General features: G+C 43.1%; 1 protein-coding gene across 1 annotated transcript in view; it reads right to left on the reverse strand.

The window, feature by feature from the left end:
* Positions 1–743: 743 nt before the first annotated feature.
* Positions 744–19103, reverse strand: part of HEATR9 (HEAT repeat containing 9) — a 33651-nt gene continuing 15291 nt past the window's right edge. Inside the window, exons 6-15 of the mRNA XM_048492251.1 lie at positions 17673–17733; positions 15525–15658; positions 15189–15374; positions 10753–10845; positions 9675–9794; positions 6191–6264; positions 5318–5369; positions 1815–1901; positions 1623–1714; positions 744–828 (exon numbers count right to left, since the gene is read on the reverse strand). Coding sequence (XP_048348208.1) covers positions 744–828; positions 1623–1714; positions 1815–1901; positions 5318–5369; positions 6191–6264; positions 9675–9794; positions 10753–10845; positions 15189–15374; positions 15525–15658; positions 17673–17733 — 984 coding nt within the window. The remainder of the gene's footprint in view (positions 829–1622; positions 1715–1814; positions 1902–5317; positions 5370–6190; positions 6265–9674; positions 9795–10752; positions 10846–15188; positions 15375–15524; positions 15659–17672; positions 17734–19103) is intronic.

A 19103-nucleotide genomic window follows, 5' to 3' on the forward strand; every position in this document is an offset into this window, starting at 1 on the left:
CGGGAGAAAGTGTATTTAAGTTGTTGTAAAGCTGCTAGGCAGTTGCAGTTGCCATGGTGTGGTGTGGAGGTGCTGACACTTAGGTCAGCATCTCAATAAACTCATTTTTATTTTCACTATTCTCACTGTGTTGGGTCCTGTTTCTTTTCCTCTGTGCTGCTGAGAGCTGGTGGATCTGGGAGAATAAAAGTTACCCAGGCAGCGCGGTAACACCCTGAGCTCTGTGGCTTCCCTGGCAAAACAAGAGCATTCCTTCTTCTCATGGAAACAGAAAAATATTTGAAAAAGTTGATTTTAAAGGCCAACAAAGAACTTTGGGCAAGACTTCGAATAGCAAAGAGATGAAAAATGTGTACCTTGCACTGACAGATCCCTCCCTCCCCATGATGTCTAATTCTGGTCCCAAAAGGTCCAAGAGAAGAAACTGGTCTTGCTGATTTGATTAAAAGGACCCGGGGTAAACATTCAGATGCAATATGACTTGCAAACATCCCAACCAAGTGGCTAGGAGCCAACCAGTCAGTAGAAAGTTAAACTTAAACTGGAGACTATAAGTATGACATCAATTTGACTTCTCAATCAGGAAGTAACTGCTGAAGAAATGCACTCAGTAAAGAGACACACTCCAAGAAAGGCTCGTGTTGCTTGCCCTTATTTTGTACATGTTGGTACACCAGAGACCATGTTTCTAGCCATCCAATGCACCCTTATGCCACCTTCGTCACCCAAAATGTTTAGAGGTGTCAGTGGAGGCAAAAAGATTGCAGCATCCAGTCTTTCCGGAGAACAGGGACTTTATCCAGTAACTTCAAGGCTTTGACACTTTCTCTGGAAAGGAGGTGGAGAAATTGCAAAAAAAGAAGAGAAGTTTGTGAGCTTAGGCTTCCTTGAGGGCATATATTTCTAACACTGCAATGCTAAAGAGGATTATCCTTCAATTACTTCAGTGGGCTTAGAAGGTTCACACACAAGGATTCACGACCCTCAAGATGAGGCCCTTACAACTAACAACCAACAATCAAGGAAAGGGTTCAGTCTGTGCATAAGTACCCAGCTCCAAGCAAAGGAGGAGACAGGAGACATCAGCCACGGAAGGCTCTTTAGACTTTTGGGTTCAGGTGAGGCATTACATTCTTATGAAACATCTGAATCTGGCTAGCTGGCCTGAGAAAGATGGGGATCTGCATTTGCGGGTTACAGTCTGCCTTTGCCTTGCCCTCATTTACTTCTGATATGCTTTTTCCTACTGTTTTCAAGACCTTCATCTTGTTATCACTTCCTTCCCCCGTCCTCACCTTCCTGAAGGGTTTTGTTCTCTTTCTACCTTCGCAGAGGCTAAAGCTAATACATCTTATGTCCATTTATGGTGTCTATGAGAATGTATGCAGAAGAAAGTTTGCACCATGGAGGAACACAACTACCCTGTGGAATCAGCCCCAACCTCAGTTCAGAGCTCAAGGAACTACACTGCTAACAAGTTGGGCAGCCAATGCCAACACAACCCATAATGCCTGCAGAAGCAGCACTGACTGATGTTAGGTTGCCCCAGGTTGCATCATCCCTTCTTTTTGAGGTACAAAATATTTTGCAGGACCAAAGTGGCAGTCTGTCGGGTGCAATACCTTCCTAGTCTCCCATCTGCCTCTGCCTTGTGCTTCAGATTCTTCATCACATGTGTGTTGTTCATTCCCAGAGTAGAAAAAGTCCTGATAATCTACAATGAGTGCAGTCCCCCCCCCCAAAAAGATGTTAGTCAATGTGCAGCCAGAAGTTTGTATGACACATTACGAATTCTGGAGTACCCCATGACCAACCTGTATGCGGACTTCCTCACTAGTGTCCAGGTCCAGCATTTCCAGCAAAGCAAAAAACATATTCTTATGGCGGAAACCCAGGACACCCTAGAAAGAGATCAAGGAGCGTAGGTCACTTTGCCACTACATAAGGTGCACAAGATGGATAATGATTCCAGTTTGCTCTTTAGTACCTTGGCCCAATTTAAAAGTGATATTCATGAGCAAGAGGAACTTACACATGCGGTACTGCATGCACTCTGTGTTTAAATGAAATGAAACTGGGCACTCACAAGCCACACAAGCCATAGTAGAATGCTAGAGAAACATCTGCCCAGTCTAAGGATCTCTTAGGTGGACACAGATTTGTTAGGAATGATTTGGAAACTTTGATTGGTGAAGAATGCCATTGCCCAATTACTTAGGATAAGCCAGCATCTTTACATGCCATCTATATAATTACATTGGTTACCAGATTGTTGACAAACCCAGTTCTTAGATGCTGGTTTTAATTTAAAGTTCTATAAGGTTTTACCAGTGCTGCAGTATTTTATTGCTGTTTTATGACTAAATGTTGTTATGCTCCTGTTACTTGGGGGGAGGCTTTATTCTTGTGTTACATGCAAGCTGTCTTGACTCTTATTTTTTGTAAAAAGGTAGGGTAGAAATCCCCTAAATGAAATTAAAGGGTCTTTTTTGAACCAGAAATACCTCCTCCACAAATTGGTCTCCACAAAAACCAGCATGTGGTTCTTGGCTGACATTCTGGAACGCTTGTATGTGAGCTGAGTCTCTCTCTCTCTCTCTCTCTCTCTCTCTCTCTCTCTCTCTCTCACACACACACACACACACACACACACACACATATGCAATTCTGGAAACAGTTCAACAAAAAATCTGGTACTTAGACCCACTGTGTGTTTGCACTGGGTTTAGTATTGATACTAATTCCCTGTGTCTGATTTTAAGAAGTTCTACCTCATTCTTTTGAACATCGCTTTGAGAGCAGCAACTGAAAAGCAGGTAAGAAATCTTGTACATAAATAGTTAAAAGGTTATTTTTTTTTTACTAAACCAACTCACACATAGGCATTTTCCACACGCCACAATTACCCCGGGGTAGAACCAGGATCATACATACCGGGTTGTTTTTATCTTGGTTTCTCCCTTCACATGGCTGTGCATTTCCATGATGGAATCAAGTTGAAGTACTCCAGTTAATTTTGCATGAGCCCCCTGCCTATTTGTATTTACAAAGCAAATGGGTGGTGGGGTTTCCCGCCAGGTGCTCCCTTCACTGCTGCCACCACCTGATCATCCGCCTTGGCTTCTTCCTTTTGCTTGGCTCCCCACCCCCACCGCGCCACCGCCACTGATCTGAGTGCAGGAAGGAGAGGAGGAGGAGGAAGGCGCAACCCTGCCCCTTCAACGGGACAATGTCCAGCTCATTGTTTGCCAAGATGAAGAGGAATGGGGGCGGAGGAGGAGGGAGCGACCCTAGACAGGCGCAGGGGTGAGGAGAGCAGGCGCCAAGGCAGGAAAAATAAGCTGACCCTGCTCCCGCAGTGTTTGCATGGCAGTGGGATCAGCATGGGATATTTGAAAAGAACCGCCAATGTAGCAATTTTTGAAAACCCCAGGATAAGGGAAATCTCACGGGGCAGCTCCGATTTAGGACTGGAAGCCGTGCGAAAATCATACACAAACCTGGATATTTCACCTCCCCATCCCAGAATATTTGGACTGTGCGGAAAACACCATAAATACACAATTTACAAGCAAGCTCTGTTATAATTTCACGATTGTCAAATAATCCATCACTGAATGACATGACAAAAAAACAAAAGGGAGATTTTGACAATGCGAGAAACAGTGCAAGTCTAAGAACACTTTCTTGGGAGTAAGCCCCATTGAATCTTGAGTAGAATTCTAAGAAGACTCTAAAATATTGGAGGAAATAAATTAAAGATATTTACAGTGATGGGAAGGTATTTTTAAAATCTAGTATGAAAAAGGGGAGAAGAATTCAACCCTCGCACTATTTTTTCTTAATGAGTACTATGTACCACAAGTACATGGAACCACAAGTACTATGAGATGTTTTGAGTGAAAAGAGACTCTTAATACATGAATTGTAAGTATCTCTGATGCTGCCACACTTCAGGCAGTTGAGCACATTTGTGGACTTTTAGTATTACAAATGACACTCTCCAACCCTTTCTACAGGAGAAAGTTTCACCAGTCTTTTTCCTGATATTTTATAGTTGCAGTCAGTTAAAGAAATACACAGCATCACTCAGAAATGGGAGCAGCGAGACACTTTCCTTCTCTCTGGAGAGAAATAATTAATTACAACACTTTTACTATCTCACTGTTATATTATGATAGTGTCTTTTTGCAATGTAGAACCAACAGGGTGGGAAGGGGGGTGACCCAGGGTTGCCATTTGACCCCCACCACCACCACCACCTGCACTCTCCCATCACCTGACAGCACTAAATGTAGCAGCAGGGGAGAAATGGAGTGGTGGTGAAATGGTGTCCTGCAATATTATGTCCAGCTGCATAATTAGAATTGATATCACTGCATCATAGGACACCATTAGGGGAAGTCTCATGCCCCAGTCTTCCGGGACCAAGGAAGACCTCTTTGGCTGAGGGAGGACACTTTAATTGCTAGAGAGGGGAAGATGTAGGCATACTGTCTAAACTCCTAAATGAATTGCTGAGGTCTAAAATATCTTCCCCAGAACCATCCTTGAGTCTGTGCAGTTGTAAACCCCTTATAGCTAAAGAGCATTTTCATACATCATAGTTTATTATTGAGCCAGTCTTCTATTTTTAAATCATTATAGTTATTGCATACCCCCCAAGATAAGGTTGCTAATCTCCAGATGGGGCCTGGAGATTCCCCAGAATTACTACTGATCCCAGGCTACAGAGACAGTTCTCCTGTACAAAATGGCCGCTTTAGAGAATAGATGCCATATGGCATTTTACAATGCTGAGGTCCTTCTCCTAGCCAAGCCCTGCATTTCTCAGGCTGTACCCTCTAATCTCCAGTCCAATTCCCAACCCAAGCCAGGTAACCTACTTCAAGGGGCTCAGATAAGTATTCAAGGATTTCTCTTCCCCCTCATCCTCTCACCAAATCTGTGAGGATGGTTAAGCTGAATGACAGTGACTGGTACAAGGTCACCCAATGAACTTTATGACTCCACTGTGCAAGAAAAAGCCTGAATGTGTGAAGACCTAATGCTGTAGTAGCCTACTTGACCTAATGGTTAATCCAGCCTTGTGTTTGATCTGGGGAAAGCGAAGCAAGACAAGTAGCAATCCTAGTGAATACATGGTACCTGGTGCTTACTCACATCTGATTTTGGGGAAAATAAAATTGCTTGAGACAAAGCTATTGTGACAACTCCAAAAGACAAAAATAGAGCCCATGACTTCTCTCTGCATAACATTTGGAGGTTCAACCTGCAAACTCAGAGGCTATATGGACAGAAACAAAGGATGCCTTACTAATGAAATGACAGCCTTCCTTCTGGTCTCCTCATTCTCCTCCTTCAGCTGTCTGTGGGTTGAAAAACATTAACTGAAATAGGAAAAGGACATTCTTCAAAAAAAGGAGGACAGGAAAGTTTCGTTCTATTGAGCAGTTGTTTCTGTCCGTTTCAGTTCAACTATAGCAAAACCCTTTTTGTTTTATGCTTCCATACTTGGACAGTAAATGCCAAATACCAGCCTGCAGTCCTATGCCTACTTACCAAGTAACAGGTGATTCAATGGTTGCTACTTAAATGGAATATAGTGGGATTCACATCCAAGTAAACATGCATAAGCTTGGGTTGCATAGCCTTCAATGCCTCAGCTAGAATCAGGATTAAGTGTATATACATAAATGAGGCAGCACTTGTTCAAGGCAAGTGATTAAGCAGAGGTGGTTGCCATGGCCTTCCTCTACACAGTCTTCTTTGGTGGTCTCCCATACACGTACCCTCTTAGCTTCCGAGATCTGATGAGGCTGGCCTATACGATAACATTCCACATATATCCCCATGAGACCATACACTATACCTGAAAGATACATCAAAATGCGTTCCCTAGAGATTCTGCCAGTGCTCCAGGAAGCTATTTTTAGCTTCCCCAACATACAGGTACAAAAGCTAATTAGACCAGAGATACCCTGCATTGTTTGTGGTGCAATGAAAGCTTGCTAGTACTGGAAGAAAACGAAAGATATACATTTATAATGCATAAGCATTCAAAATATTATAAAGGCCAGATCTTAAATATGTCTCAAAAACATCTCCACAAACAAATGCTGTCCTCACCAAAATTTGCCAAAGAACTGCAAATAGTTACATTTTCTTACTCCTTTGCTTGCAAACTTACTTCTCCACAATGTCCCAGATTCGCTTCTTCATATTCAGATCTTCAACAGTCAAGGCCACTGACTGCCTTACCACCTGGATGCAGAATGTGAGAGACAGGAAGACAGGCTAGGAGGAATTAAGTGCACACTTTTTAAACTTCATTTATACTCCACCTTCCTCTTCAGCAGGGAACCAAAGCAACTTATGGTGTTCTTCTCTCCTCCATTTTATCCTCATAACAACTGTGTGAGACAGGTTAGGCCAGGGGTAGGGAACCTTTAACAATCAAAGAGCCATTTGGACCCGTTTTCCACGGGAAAAGAAAACACTTGGAGCCGCAAATAATTTTTGACATTTAAAATAAAGATAACACTGTATATATTGGGGGGGAGGGTTTACCTTTTACTCCACTCATACTGAGAAGCGCATGGATCGCCAGCCCTGCCTGCAGAGATGAAGAGATAACGGCTCGGCCCTCGCCGACCACGGAAATTCCGCCCGCTCCAACAGAGGCGGACAAGAGGAAAACCCTTGGCCTTGCATTAGCCGACATGGGCAGTTAGTTACTCCCCGCCCTGCTGCGTGCAGGGCGGGCAAGGATAGGGCCAGCGGCTCAACTCGTGGAGCCGCAGTGCAAGGGCAGAAGAGCCGCATGCGGCTCTCGAGCCGCAGGTTCCCTACCCCTGGGTTAGGCTATGCGTGTATGACTGGCCCAAGGTCGTCCAGCAAGCTTTGAACCTGAGGATTTGGACCTGAGTCGACCCACTCCTAGTCCAAGACTCTAACTGTGGTGGGATGAGTCATGGTAGTATGTGTTGGATTTAGTTAATTATGGATCAGCCCAGTCCTGTGTGTGAGTGCAATTATAGAAACTTCCCAAGAAATAAATGTAAAAGGAACAACTTGCATTTATTTAAGTATCTTCAGTTCACAGGTTTGTTTCAGGTAAGAGGTAGATAGAAAGAAACCCTAATCTGAGGAATTACTTTCCCTAAGACAAGTGGGCACTCTAACGCGCCATCATGTGTGTGGAAGTAAGAGTTGCTTCTGTGGAAAAGGTCCACAGAGGCAGAGAGCTATTGCCTATGCGCTCAAGACAAAGGACAGGAAGGAAGTGTGTGGCTGCAGCATGGAGAAGAAAGGAAGGCCGTTTCCGCACGGCCCATTAACGACGGCCCGGGGGCGCTAAAAACGCCGCTCCCAGGCCGCCGTTCGCACAGGCGCCGCTGCTGCAACGCAGCAGCGGCGACCTGACTCCGCTTCCCTCCCCCCAGGGCGGCCTCAGGCCGCCCTAAACAACAACCCTTTAAAGGGTTGTTGTTGGGGAGGAAGCGTCTTCCCGGTGGCGCGGTGCGAACCGCGCCGCCGGGAAGACGCTGTCTCCCTTCTGTCCCACGATGTCCTCGTGCGTCGTCTGCTGGGCGTGGCACTCGCTTCACACTGTCCTCCCACCTCCAGGGGTCGGAGGGCAGCGTATGGGCTTCGACGCCCAGCAGGCGACGACGAGGACATCGTGAGTGGGGCGCAGAAGGGAGAAGAGGCGGCTCCGTGCGGAGCCGCCTGCCGTCTGTCGGCCTCTGCTTGGCCCGTTCGCATGCTTGCATGCGAACGGGCTTCCGCCCCCACGCCGCCAGAACTCTTGGCGGCGTGGGGGCGAATGGAGGCCGTGCGGAAATGGCCGAAGTTATTGGGCGGTTTCCTGGCCCAGACAAGGAGGGCAGGCAAGAAAGGCAAGAGAGGGCAGGCAAAAGAGGCAACAACCCAGTGTCCAGGCATGCAGAAGTCGCTCATTCCAACAGTTGTGTGAATTGGGTGTGTATGTAGTAAGTGTATTGTGTGAATAGGGTGTGTATGTAGTAAGAAAAAGAAAAATGTCTAGAGGATTACACCTTAGATTAATCTCATGCCTGTTGTTTCTCTATAACAGTCCAAATATTGTGATTTTTAACTGAAACCACAGTCCAATCCAAGGATTATTCCCCTACTTTCTTGTATTTTTAGTTACCTGTTCCCATTCCATCGTGCCTCTAATGCAGTTACATTAGGGATGTAATACCTGGGTGGTTGACGGTGTATGCATTTTGGGTGCTTTGAAGGAAGGCCTCATTTATTTATTTAATTTATCTGTGTACTTCTTTACCCCCTATCACCGAAATTGCTGTGGTGGGAATAAGAAAACATTTTGAAGACACAAGGTTTGACACTGGGAAAATCTGTGGTAAGGTGAGCATGGGGAAAAGCACATAGAATTAACATGAAGCAGCCCAGCAGTTGAATCCTAAGAGACTTTTTCCATTGAAAAGACCCAATAGTCTGAGTACACATATATAACATGTAAACTGGTACAGTAGTTGTCTGACTAGCTCCTCTACACAGTACAAGCAGGTTTTAAGATCACCACCTCTTTTTCAAGGCATGCCTCACCACATTGAGTGACAACTTCTGTCGCTAGACTTTCACATGGCTGTGATAGAAGTAGCTGTACACCCACTCCTCAGACTGGTCGCCACATCTCAAAAAGGATATCGAAGAGATAGAAAAAGTGCAGAGAAGGGCAATGAGGATGATTGAAGGATTGGAGCACCTTCCTTATGAGGAGAGGCTGCAGCGTTTGGGACTCTTTAGTTTGGAGAGGAGACGTCTGAGGGGGGATATGATCGAAGTCTATAAAATTATGCATGGGGTAGAAAATGTTGACAGAGAGAAATTTTTCTCTCTTTCTCACAATACTAGAACCAGGGGGCATTCATTGAAAATGCTGGGGGGAAGAATTAGGACTAATAAAAGGAAACACTTCTTCACGCTACGTGTGATTGGTGTTTGGAATATGCTGCCACAGGAGGTGGTGATGGCCACTAACCTGGATAGCTTTAAAAAGGGCTTGGACAGATTTATGGAGGAGAAGTCAATCTATGGCTACCAATCTTGATCCTCCTTGATCTCAGATTGCAAATGCCTTAGCAGACCAGGTGCTCAGGAGCAGCAGCAGCAGCAGAAGGCCATTGCTTTCACATCCTGCATGTGAGCTCCCAAAGGAACCTGGTGGGCCACTGCGAGTAGCAGAATGCTGCACTAGATGGACTCTGGTCTGATCCAGCAGGCTAGTTCTTATGTTCTTATGGTATAGCACCTTATTGGCCTTGACTTGTGCAGTTTATAAGCTACTTGAGCAGTCTGGATTTTTAAAAGGCTGTTAATGAGAAACCAGTGGGTTCATATCCTGCAGTGTCTCCTTAGCAATGATATAGGATTGGATCCTGACAGTATTCCACTGACAGAAGAGGGAGGAAGTAATATCACATGATTCTTTACTCACTACACTTCCCGTCCTGTGTTTGTCTCTGAAGGCCCTTCAACCCCCCCAGCAATGCTAACTCAGGGGACACGGAGGGATACTTGGAGAACAGAAAGGCATGAAAAGATCACCTTCAGTCAGCAGAATGTCAATATGATGTTGTACCTAGTGAAATGCAAGAAGTGGTCCTACAAGTTTTTAAACTCACCAGAAATGGTTCCTCATACAATTTTTCCAGAAGAACATTAAAAACATCCTCCTCCAGGCTTTCCTGTTGGATTGTTTCCAGCCCTATGAAAGCCAAAAGTTTTGCAGAGTCCACACGATGCTGGATGGAAAGAGGTAGCATCAAGACAGCACGGATTGTTCACCGAGTTCATTCTTTTGGTACTACAATGCAACCCTCCCTTCAGCCCACTCCTCCCTAAAGCAAGGTTGAATTGCATCTATCATCTTCTTACTCCTAATCCCATCTATTATTAGTATTGTACCCACAAGAGCAATGATAAACCTAGGGACATTCCACACATATGTTCAAAAGGGTGCCTCCCACTATTGGAAGCAGTAACAAGAGACACAGGCCATTTACGCATATCATGTGGCAGCTCCCAAGCATCTAGGATCCACATGGAGCAAAATCTCTATGTGAAATACGCCCTGATAACATTCCTGATCAGAAAAAGGCCTGAGCTAAGTAGTTCTTTTGCAAGAGTACAACACATGCAGCCTGATCCTATGCATATTTACTTAGAAATAAAGTCTAGTCTAGTTAGTTTGTTTTAAACTGTTTTATTGTTTTAATCTATTTACTGGAATTTTAAATGTATTATCTTGTTGTTGTGGCCACCCAGAGCCCCTCGGGGAATGGGCAGGATAAAAATAATAAATGAATGAATGAATGAATGAATGAATGAATGAATGAATGAATGAATGAATGAATGAATAAAAATAAAAGTAAATCCCTCTACATTCAGTTAGACTTGCTTCCAGGAAAAAACATTAAAAAGTTGCAAGCTCTGCTAGTTTTGCACCTTTTTGAACTACCTGTAAAAACTGGCCAAATGTTGGATCCAACCAATATTTTAACTCAAATCTTGTCTGATTCCCTTTCTTACTACACTCTCCATCCCATTCTTACCTGAACAACCAAGCTCAAACAAGAACAGATCTATGGGGAATAGTAGGGGAGATTCTGAATACAGTCCCATTGGCAAGAAAAATAATAGGAGGGAAATACATTCAGGAATGAGATTGGCTCAATACTCCATAGAACAAAGGCCACCTACTTTGTACACAGGGGAACACCGAAGCTGCTCAAGAACAGTCTGCAGGATAACAGCATCCACAATCCTCATCCGACATACCAACATGCCCAAAGCCTGCACAATGAAGATGTGGGTGGAGGGGGCTCAAGTTCAGAAGAAAAAGAAATGGGTAATTTGGGTTGCCCCATATATAATCACATGGTGCACATACAGAATGCAAAGACTCTCATAACATCTAATTCTTCTGTGCTAAAGCAGGGTTCTCTTTGTCTAAAATCAGAGGCATAGCAAGGGGGGAAAATGCCTGGTGCACTGGTGCGTCCTCCGCCCCCGCCCTGGAACACCCCCAACATGCCCCCCACACACACCCCAGGAACGCCCCCGGAACGCCCTCACCACACCTCCACAGGGGTGCATGCCCGGTGCGTTGCACGCACTCCATTCCCTTGGAGCTACGCCTCTGTCTAAAAACAACCCTCACACATTTTTATCCAATCACTCCTTATACGCATCCAGAAAAAAAGAATTTAAAACTTTTTAAAGAAATTTTCCCCATTGCCAAACTATTTGTAAAATGAAAAACAGTTAAAATTGGTAGCCTAGCTTTGTAACATTTAAATCCTGTCATCTTTATCCTAAATGTGAAAGCTCAATCTTATATCAAGTAAAGGGTTTGGGACAGTGAACTACAACACCATTTAAGTTCTGCTGCAAAATATCATCACTTCAAGAAGAAGAAACCGGAGTTGTCAAACTTTCTAGCTAATTTATCAGTTCCCAAACACAGCACTGATTTCACTCTGGCCCATTTCTATATTCTTCTATCTGCTTAGTAGAATACTTAGTGGATACTGTGGTATTCCACTTCATAAGCATTTATGGCCTTGTCATACCGGGAAAATTGAAATGCCTGGACATGTGCTGCTGCATTGTCCCTTCTATAATGTTCTTAGATAAATATTTAGTACACCTACCCTCCAAATAAAACACCTGTGAAGACTGGAAGAATGATATACCTTCTTTCTTCTTGCAGACCTTGGATCCTGAACCTCTCAGATAGAGTTGCCAGATTTGTGCAACTGCCAAAGTCTATTGAGGTACAGTGTTGATTTATTGATACATACTTGCTGTTTATATTTTTAAAATGCAAGATAGTATATAATATATTCATATAACTGCTCTGCTAATATATTTTTATTTTGCTGGTCCTTGGTCCTTTCAGCACAATACAAATGTAACGTCTTGGGGATGCTATTAAAAGCGCTTTTGGGGAGGAAGTTCACACAGCTCTCCCCCCCCCCAATTTTTCATGTCATTTCATTTTTCTCAACCCAGTTTTCCAAAAATTGCTAAACAAGTGATCTTTTTCATCCAAGCCTGGATGAAGATGTTTCCTGCTTGTGCTATGTGAACAAGGCAGGCAGGAAATATCTTATTTCTCCTGGGTAATTTCTCCTGCCCAAATTTGAAGCCTCCCACTCCCCTTCCACTCTGCTACTTAGGTTTTTACTGTTGCCTGCCATTTTAGGCAGCCTCTTTGCCTAAATTTTCTGAAGTTCTCCAAGCACATTTTCTCCCCTGGCAGAAATGTTGTCTGTCATTTCCCTCAGCAAAGTTCAGTGACATTTTTATAAAAGTGCCCTTTCCCCTTTTTTTAAAAAAAAATGTTTGTTAAAAATGCAAAGTTACGAAGTTGCATATGAGGGTAGCCATGACAGGGCATTTGTGAGGGGACGGGGAAATTTCTCATGTGTATTAACATGATATTTTTTATTGATTATATAATTAATTTTAAGAAGGATAGGGGATGGGGAATTCTTTATACTGTACTGTACTGTAGGGAGGTACTGGTTGGACAACTGAGTTCTGCTGTAGAAAGTCACTACCAATTAGAAGTCTTCTCTCATCTGAGGGCAGGAAACAATAGAAGCAAAGGAGACAGGGAGCAACGGATACATGTAATCAGAGCACCAGCAACAAGTGACAGCCAATCAGATTGCTGGAAAGTCAGCATGAATACAAAGATTCCTGTCTTTGTGACTTTGTGGTAAATAAAAAAAATGTTTTCTGTGCAGAGGAACCAAAACAACATGAATTATTTTCAGGAGCTTAACAGAATGTTATGCAGAACGTTATGAAAGGCACCATGTGAACACAACAAATGAAAACAGATCTTTTAATAACATTCTGAAGAAGTTATATTTGGGCTATGCAGAAAAGTGCCTTGACCATGATAAATTCTTTATATGTGTCCTCAAAAATCTTTATCACTCCTCTTTCTATAAAGAAAGCATCTTGTGCAAGTTCCTCATGGACAAACATTGGAAGAATACAATCAGAAGCTAAAGAAAACCTGGAGCAAATGAGTATTCAGGGGGTTAGATCCTACCAGATTTTCTGCTAATGAGAAAGAAAGGAGGGGTATGCACCAAAAAAAGTCTATGCTGGGTATCATGGGACCAGAATGCACAAAAGCCATGAGGGCAGAGGATGTAGTGAAAAGGGACATTTAGTGAGATTGAATGAAAAAGTTATCTGGATCCAACCCAGAGACTGGGCATCCTACACTCTGCATAGCTTTCCATCTTCCTTCCATGCCTCCTCCTTTTTACCATGTACAGCTCATCACCCTTTCTTGCATTTTGCCAATCACAACAGTACAATCGTACTTCTGAGAACACTGCAGCCAAAATAAATAATGCAGATGAAGTAGATTAAATGCAAAAATTCATGATTTGCATCATTGATTCAGAGTGCAAAATTTGGATTTGCCCAGCCAGCTCTAATCATAGTTGGTAACTGCAATCAATCTTTTACGCTTTCAACCTTACATTCTGAACTTTTTACCACCTTTTATTGATTCTTCTTCCTGAGATGGTCTAACCTGCTTAAACTGGGCTGCTCAAAAGAAGGGATCATTTCCCTTTAGAAATGCCGCAGTATCTCCCCAGATGACTGCCCACTGTAGTAAAGAGGAGAATCACATGCATGCATTGCTGAAGAAATCAGCCACCAGACCATACTGACAAGACCCCAAAGATAAATATATATGTATATATTTAGCAGGGATAAAAGGATTTAAAAAATGGTAGTGAGGGGAATGAGCAGGAAAAAAATCAATAGTATGCAACAGCTTTCCCTTGTCTTTTGTTCCAAGACCAACGCAACAGGTTGGGGAGTCTGGCTAAGCCACTAAAGTGACTGCTTGAGGTGGCACAATGAAGAATATACGAATATACTGCCAGAGCTTGGCTTCCTCCCAGCCATCAGTGGTACAAGAGATAATTGGCATCATTTCCTAGGCCTATTATGCTGTCAGTTGGGTGTAAACTGAACCCCGGCAGCATTGCTGCCAACACTTGGGGTCAACCCATTTGTCGACAATATGTGTTCAGGAGATAACAAGGATACCTTGCTTGGAGTGACAAACTTTTGAAAACTGTTCCTGTCAATATTTCATTTTTAGAAGCCTCTTTTCATGCAATAGTCCTGCTCTATGCTAGAACTGCTTCAGAGGACAAGTTGAAAACTCTGAAATGCCCATTAGAACTAGGGCCCAAGAAACCCTTCTCACCAAACAGACCACTATGTCATATTCTAAATCCTGCTGGATGAGGATGGAGATGTGAACAGAATTTGTCCTCTATATCCAGGAAACATTGATGCAGAAGACATTGAGATGTTTCCCTATTGACTCCAGAATGCTATGCTTTAAATGTCCTTTTGTTTGCTGACAGACAGAGTAGACAGTGCTGAACTAGTTGAAACATTGGTCTGTCTTGGTATGGCAGCTTCATATGCAATTGGTGAAAAATTCCACTCAAACATAATAAAAAAGAATGGAAAACTATCTAAAAGAAACTGAAGAAGTTTCCTGGTTGTAGAATTCAGCCACCTATTAATAGTAGTATGAATGAGAACAGGATCAGGGCTTCCAGTCACCATTGGCTGGAGGCGCAACACAAATCTGAGCTTTAGTATTTTTTTAAAGGAGCAGAACTAGCACATTTTAAGGGCCAAATTTCCAGTATCTAAGATTTGTTCCTTGCCTAGATTTGCACCTGCTTTTACCTGACCAGACTTGTTTAACTCATTTCCTGATAGATTCTCTGAATCTAATTCTTTGCCTACCAGATTGCAAACCCATCAGCCTTCCTACAGACTATCTGGGGAAACACCTATAGTTTCTCGCACTTTGATACGTGGGCTATATCTCACAGTCTGGATAAAGTTACTGTTTCTTTTCATTTCTTGCATATGGTACACAGTCCCAAGCATGCTTGTAAATAGCATTTTTTAATGTGACAGGTAAATCACATTAGAGTACCATTACTTGGAAAGGGAACACCATGGGAAACAGATTGGATTGCAACTCCACCCTTGTCTCACTGTTGGAAAAAGAAGGCAGGGCAGCACACACACACACACGTCTCTGTTCACTTATGCAGCATCCCCACCTCCATTTTCTTCTTCCTGTCCTTCTTGGTCAGGCACCAAAACATTGTCATTTGGGCAGTTTGGTTGGACTCATCCAGGTATCCCAAGCAAATGGCTGCATTAAAGGCTACATTGTCCATGGGTTCCTGCAATTCCACCAACCGTTGTAGATTCCGGATCAAACTGGACTGGGCACCTATGCAATTCTAGAAAAAAAAAGAGCAGCTGTGTAGGAATGGCCCTGTCTGAGCGCCATTTCAATAAAATTGCTGTTGTCCAGAAATGGAAGGGTCTGGCAGAGCATATATCCAAGCACACCAGAGTTTCAGTATTTTGTTTATAGCTCCAGATGTTACCTCAGACTTTGGTAGCATTGACCATGCATGCAAAGACACTTTCAGAGCAGATAAGACATCTTCTCTCCGGTTCAGGCTCTTCTCCTTCAAGTTTCTAATCAGTAATTTCATTACAGAGGCTTTCTCCAGGCAACCTATGCCAGAGAATCAAGAGGTCACAGTTCAAAGCAAAACTCCCTTTTTGCAAGATCTGGGAAAACCAAGGGGAAAATGCATCAACTGTTCAAAGAAAAGCAAGCATCCCAGGGAAACTCACAGATACCTTGTAGATTGCAGGGAGATATATAAAAACTCCATCAACATAGACATAGCAGGCTCAGACCTTCCTGATTGTCTAGAAACTAAAACCTACCCCCTAATACCAGTTGTTCTGAGGATGGCTGTCGTTAATACAAGCGGACAAAAGGGACTTCTGATTGCATATTGTTACTGTGTACCATTACTTCTGATATTCCAGGAAGAGTCCCACTGTTTAAGTTAAGCTTTTCCTACAAATGTTAGATTTCAAACTTCAAAGCAGAATAATTACTTAGAAATTCACAGCTGATTCTCATGCACATTTACTTGTAAGTCCATTAAAATCAAGGGACTTAGAAGGCTATAACTCTGCTTAGTGTGGTATTGTAAGTCACCTATAGTGATATCTGTTTAAGCAACATTGTTGTATTTTGGAAGGAACTTATTTTATTTACATAATTTATAATCAGTCTTTCTCACTTGATTTCATACGATCAACAGGATGGAACATGCTTCATGGGTGTCTATGTGACAGTACAAAAAGATGCTTAGTTGTCATCTCAATTTGCATGTCCTGTTCTTCTCTTTCTTTTAATGTCATATATTTGCTTATAATCCAAGTAGGGTTGTTAGACCCATACTGGCAAATGCTAGGAGATTTGTGGAGTGTGGTGCCTGGGAAGGGTAGAGTTTCAGGGGAATTTGATGTCTCTTCCAGCTCATGTTCTAGAAATTTACTCAATCTTTACTATAGAGACTGGGAAGATTTATGGGGCATCATGGAGGAGATGATGTCACTTCTGGGGCAGATTCTGCACAGGCCAAAATCACAGGTGCGGGGCCAGTAAAAACACCGGTTGGGAAGAAAGCTTTGCACAGCCATCGCCTCTGAAATGAGGCCGCGCCATGCTTTCTCCCTCCAACCAGTGGGACAAGGGTGTTTCCGTGATTTGCTAAACTAGTGAGTCATTTCGGAAACAGCGTTGTGCACTTGGTGCCGGGCTAATGGCACCAGGTTGGAGGCACCGCTTTTAGGCGCCTCTGGCATAGCTCTGCAGGGAGGAAGGGACACACCTCCTGCCCTCCAACCCCCAGGTGTTGCCATGGCCACAGGAGCGTGTCTCTTCCTCCCTGTGGAGCTACTTAGGGAAGGGAAGGGAAGTTTAAAAGACAAACACGCCTCCAGGGACCACAGCCACTCCGGGGCCGCTTGCCGGAAGCATGCGAATGGCCCCAGGGTTCCACTGGTATCATTTACAGGCCCATGCGGAATCCGTCTGAGTGAAGGAACAATAGATATAACATCATTTCCAGGTAATGCTCTAGACATTTCTCCTATCTCTATAATCTTCAATATAGAGGTTGGGAGAAATTCATAGAACGGTATGGAGAATGTGATGTCACTTCTAGGTGAAGGAGCAATGGACATGAAGTCACTTACTGGAGATGTGCTAGCCATTCCTCCAGTCTTTAATACAGAGACTGTGGGGAATTCCTAAAGCATCACACTCAATGCCACACGCGCACACACTTTTTTCTCCTGCTTCTTAAATGATCAAGAATGGGGGATTGAGAGCGGAGGTGAGAGATTGCCCACTATCACTAGGCAAATGGCAACCTACCTCAAAGGTTAAAGGCCCACATCAGCCATCCTTTATCCATTTTCTCCACTTGCCAAAATTGTCATAACAGTAGGCTCAACATATCTGCACTTGGTCGATTTACTAAATAAAAAAACAATCTGCAGTAGCAACCTTGCCTCTGAAATTATTTGCTGCAAGAACTGCAAGGACAGCTAGAGATATTTCTATTACTGAAATAATCTATCAACAATACCATAAAATCTAATGTCCCATTAAGGACCTTGCTGCTAGTATTCATGTCAGTGGTCTGTGGAAGACAGCAACTCACCCAACAAAGCCAGGGATCGAGCTGCTTCATATTGCAAGGGCAGACTTTTACATTCCTGAAACTAGAGAGAATAAGTACGTATCATAGCCCAGTTGGAAACAACATGTATACAAAAACATCTGAGATACAATCCCAGTAACAGAAAGATTCCAGATACCATCTGGTCGAATACCAATACTGAATGACAGGAGTATCCAGTCATCACCCCTATACAATCTAGAATAACATATACCATAAGGACAGAGGAAGCACATAGTAGGACAGTGCTTACAGAGCAAATAGCCGTGCATGATTCAAGCAATTAAGACAAGTTAGATGCTGCAAGAGAAAGCATGCACCACAAGGTATCCAGCTCACATTACTTGGAAGCAAAATCTTTTTCAGTACAGCAATTGTTATGATCCCAAATCTAAGCAACATCCACCAACCCTCATTTTTTACATCAACTTTGTTATAAACTCTGTCCTTAACGATCACCAAGCCAATTGATTTCTAAAGAAGTGGACACAGTGCACTTCTTCCTCAGAGGCAGTTTTCTGAAATTCAGAAGCTGGGATTCATGTTGTTGAATATTTTATGGTTGTAAAACACCATAAATATTGTAGTCCTATGTAGTCCTGTGTAAGCCATCTTGAAAAGCAGGACACAAATATTTTAAAAGAAGCCATTTTCATATATTTTCTTAAAATATATAATTATTAAACCTCAGTGGAATAAATGTTCACAATTTTAAATGGACGTTGATATGAAAGAACCATGTTGCAAGACTGGTTTGATAAAAAAGTATGGTTCAAAAGTGGTTCAAAAGTTGGAGAACTGAGGTAGAGCTTTTTCAGTGGTGGCCCCAAAACTGTGGCATGATCTCCCACTAGAGGTATGTCAAGCATCTTCTTTATATGCATTTAGAAAACTAGTAAAAATGCACCTATTTTCCCTGGCCTTTGGCTGAAGCAATGGTTTCCCCCTTCTGGTAATATGAATTTTTAAATAGGTTTTGTAAATTTTTTAACAGGTTTATATTAATTTTAATTTTTTAAAATTCTGGTAGGTTTTAATAGGTTTTATTTATTTTTATTTATTTATTGTTCACACTTTTATACCGCCCCATCCCCTAGGGGCTCTGGGCGGTGTACAACAACTTAAAACATAATAAATAAATTATTAAAATCTTTAAAACAGCGGTAACACAATACTAATAATAGTAATAATAGGAAGGCGTCCAACCAGCCCCGTTTTTCGTTAAAATTCTCCCGGGGGAAAAGCGGGGGGGGAGGGCAGCGAGCCACATCAGATGGTAGCCTAGATGACAGGCCGGCTGGGGCACCATTTCAGCGGCTGGTCCCTCCAAAGGCCCGGCGGAACAACTCCGTTTTACAGGCCCTGCGGAACTCATTAAGGTCCCGCAGGGCCCGAACAGCCGGAGGGAGGGTG

Source organism: Sphaerodactylus townsendi, linkage group LG03 (assembly GCF_021028975.2).
Source record: "Sphaerodactylus townsendi isolate TG3544 linkage group LG03, MPM_Stown_v2.3, whole genome shotgun sequence".
Classification (NCBI taxonomy): domain Eukaryota; kingdom Metazoa; phylum Chordata; class Lepidosauria; order Squamata; family Sphaerodactylidae; genus Sphaerodactylus; species Sphaerodactylus townsendi.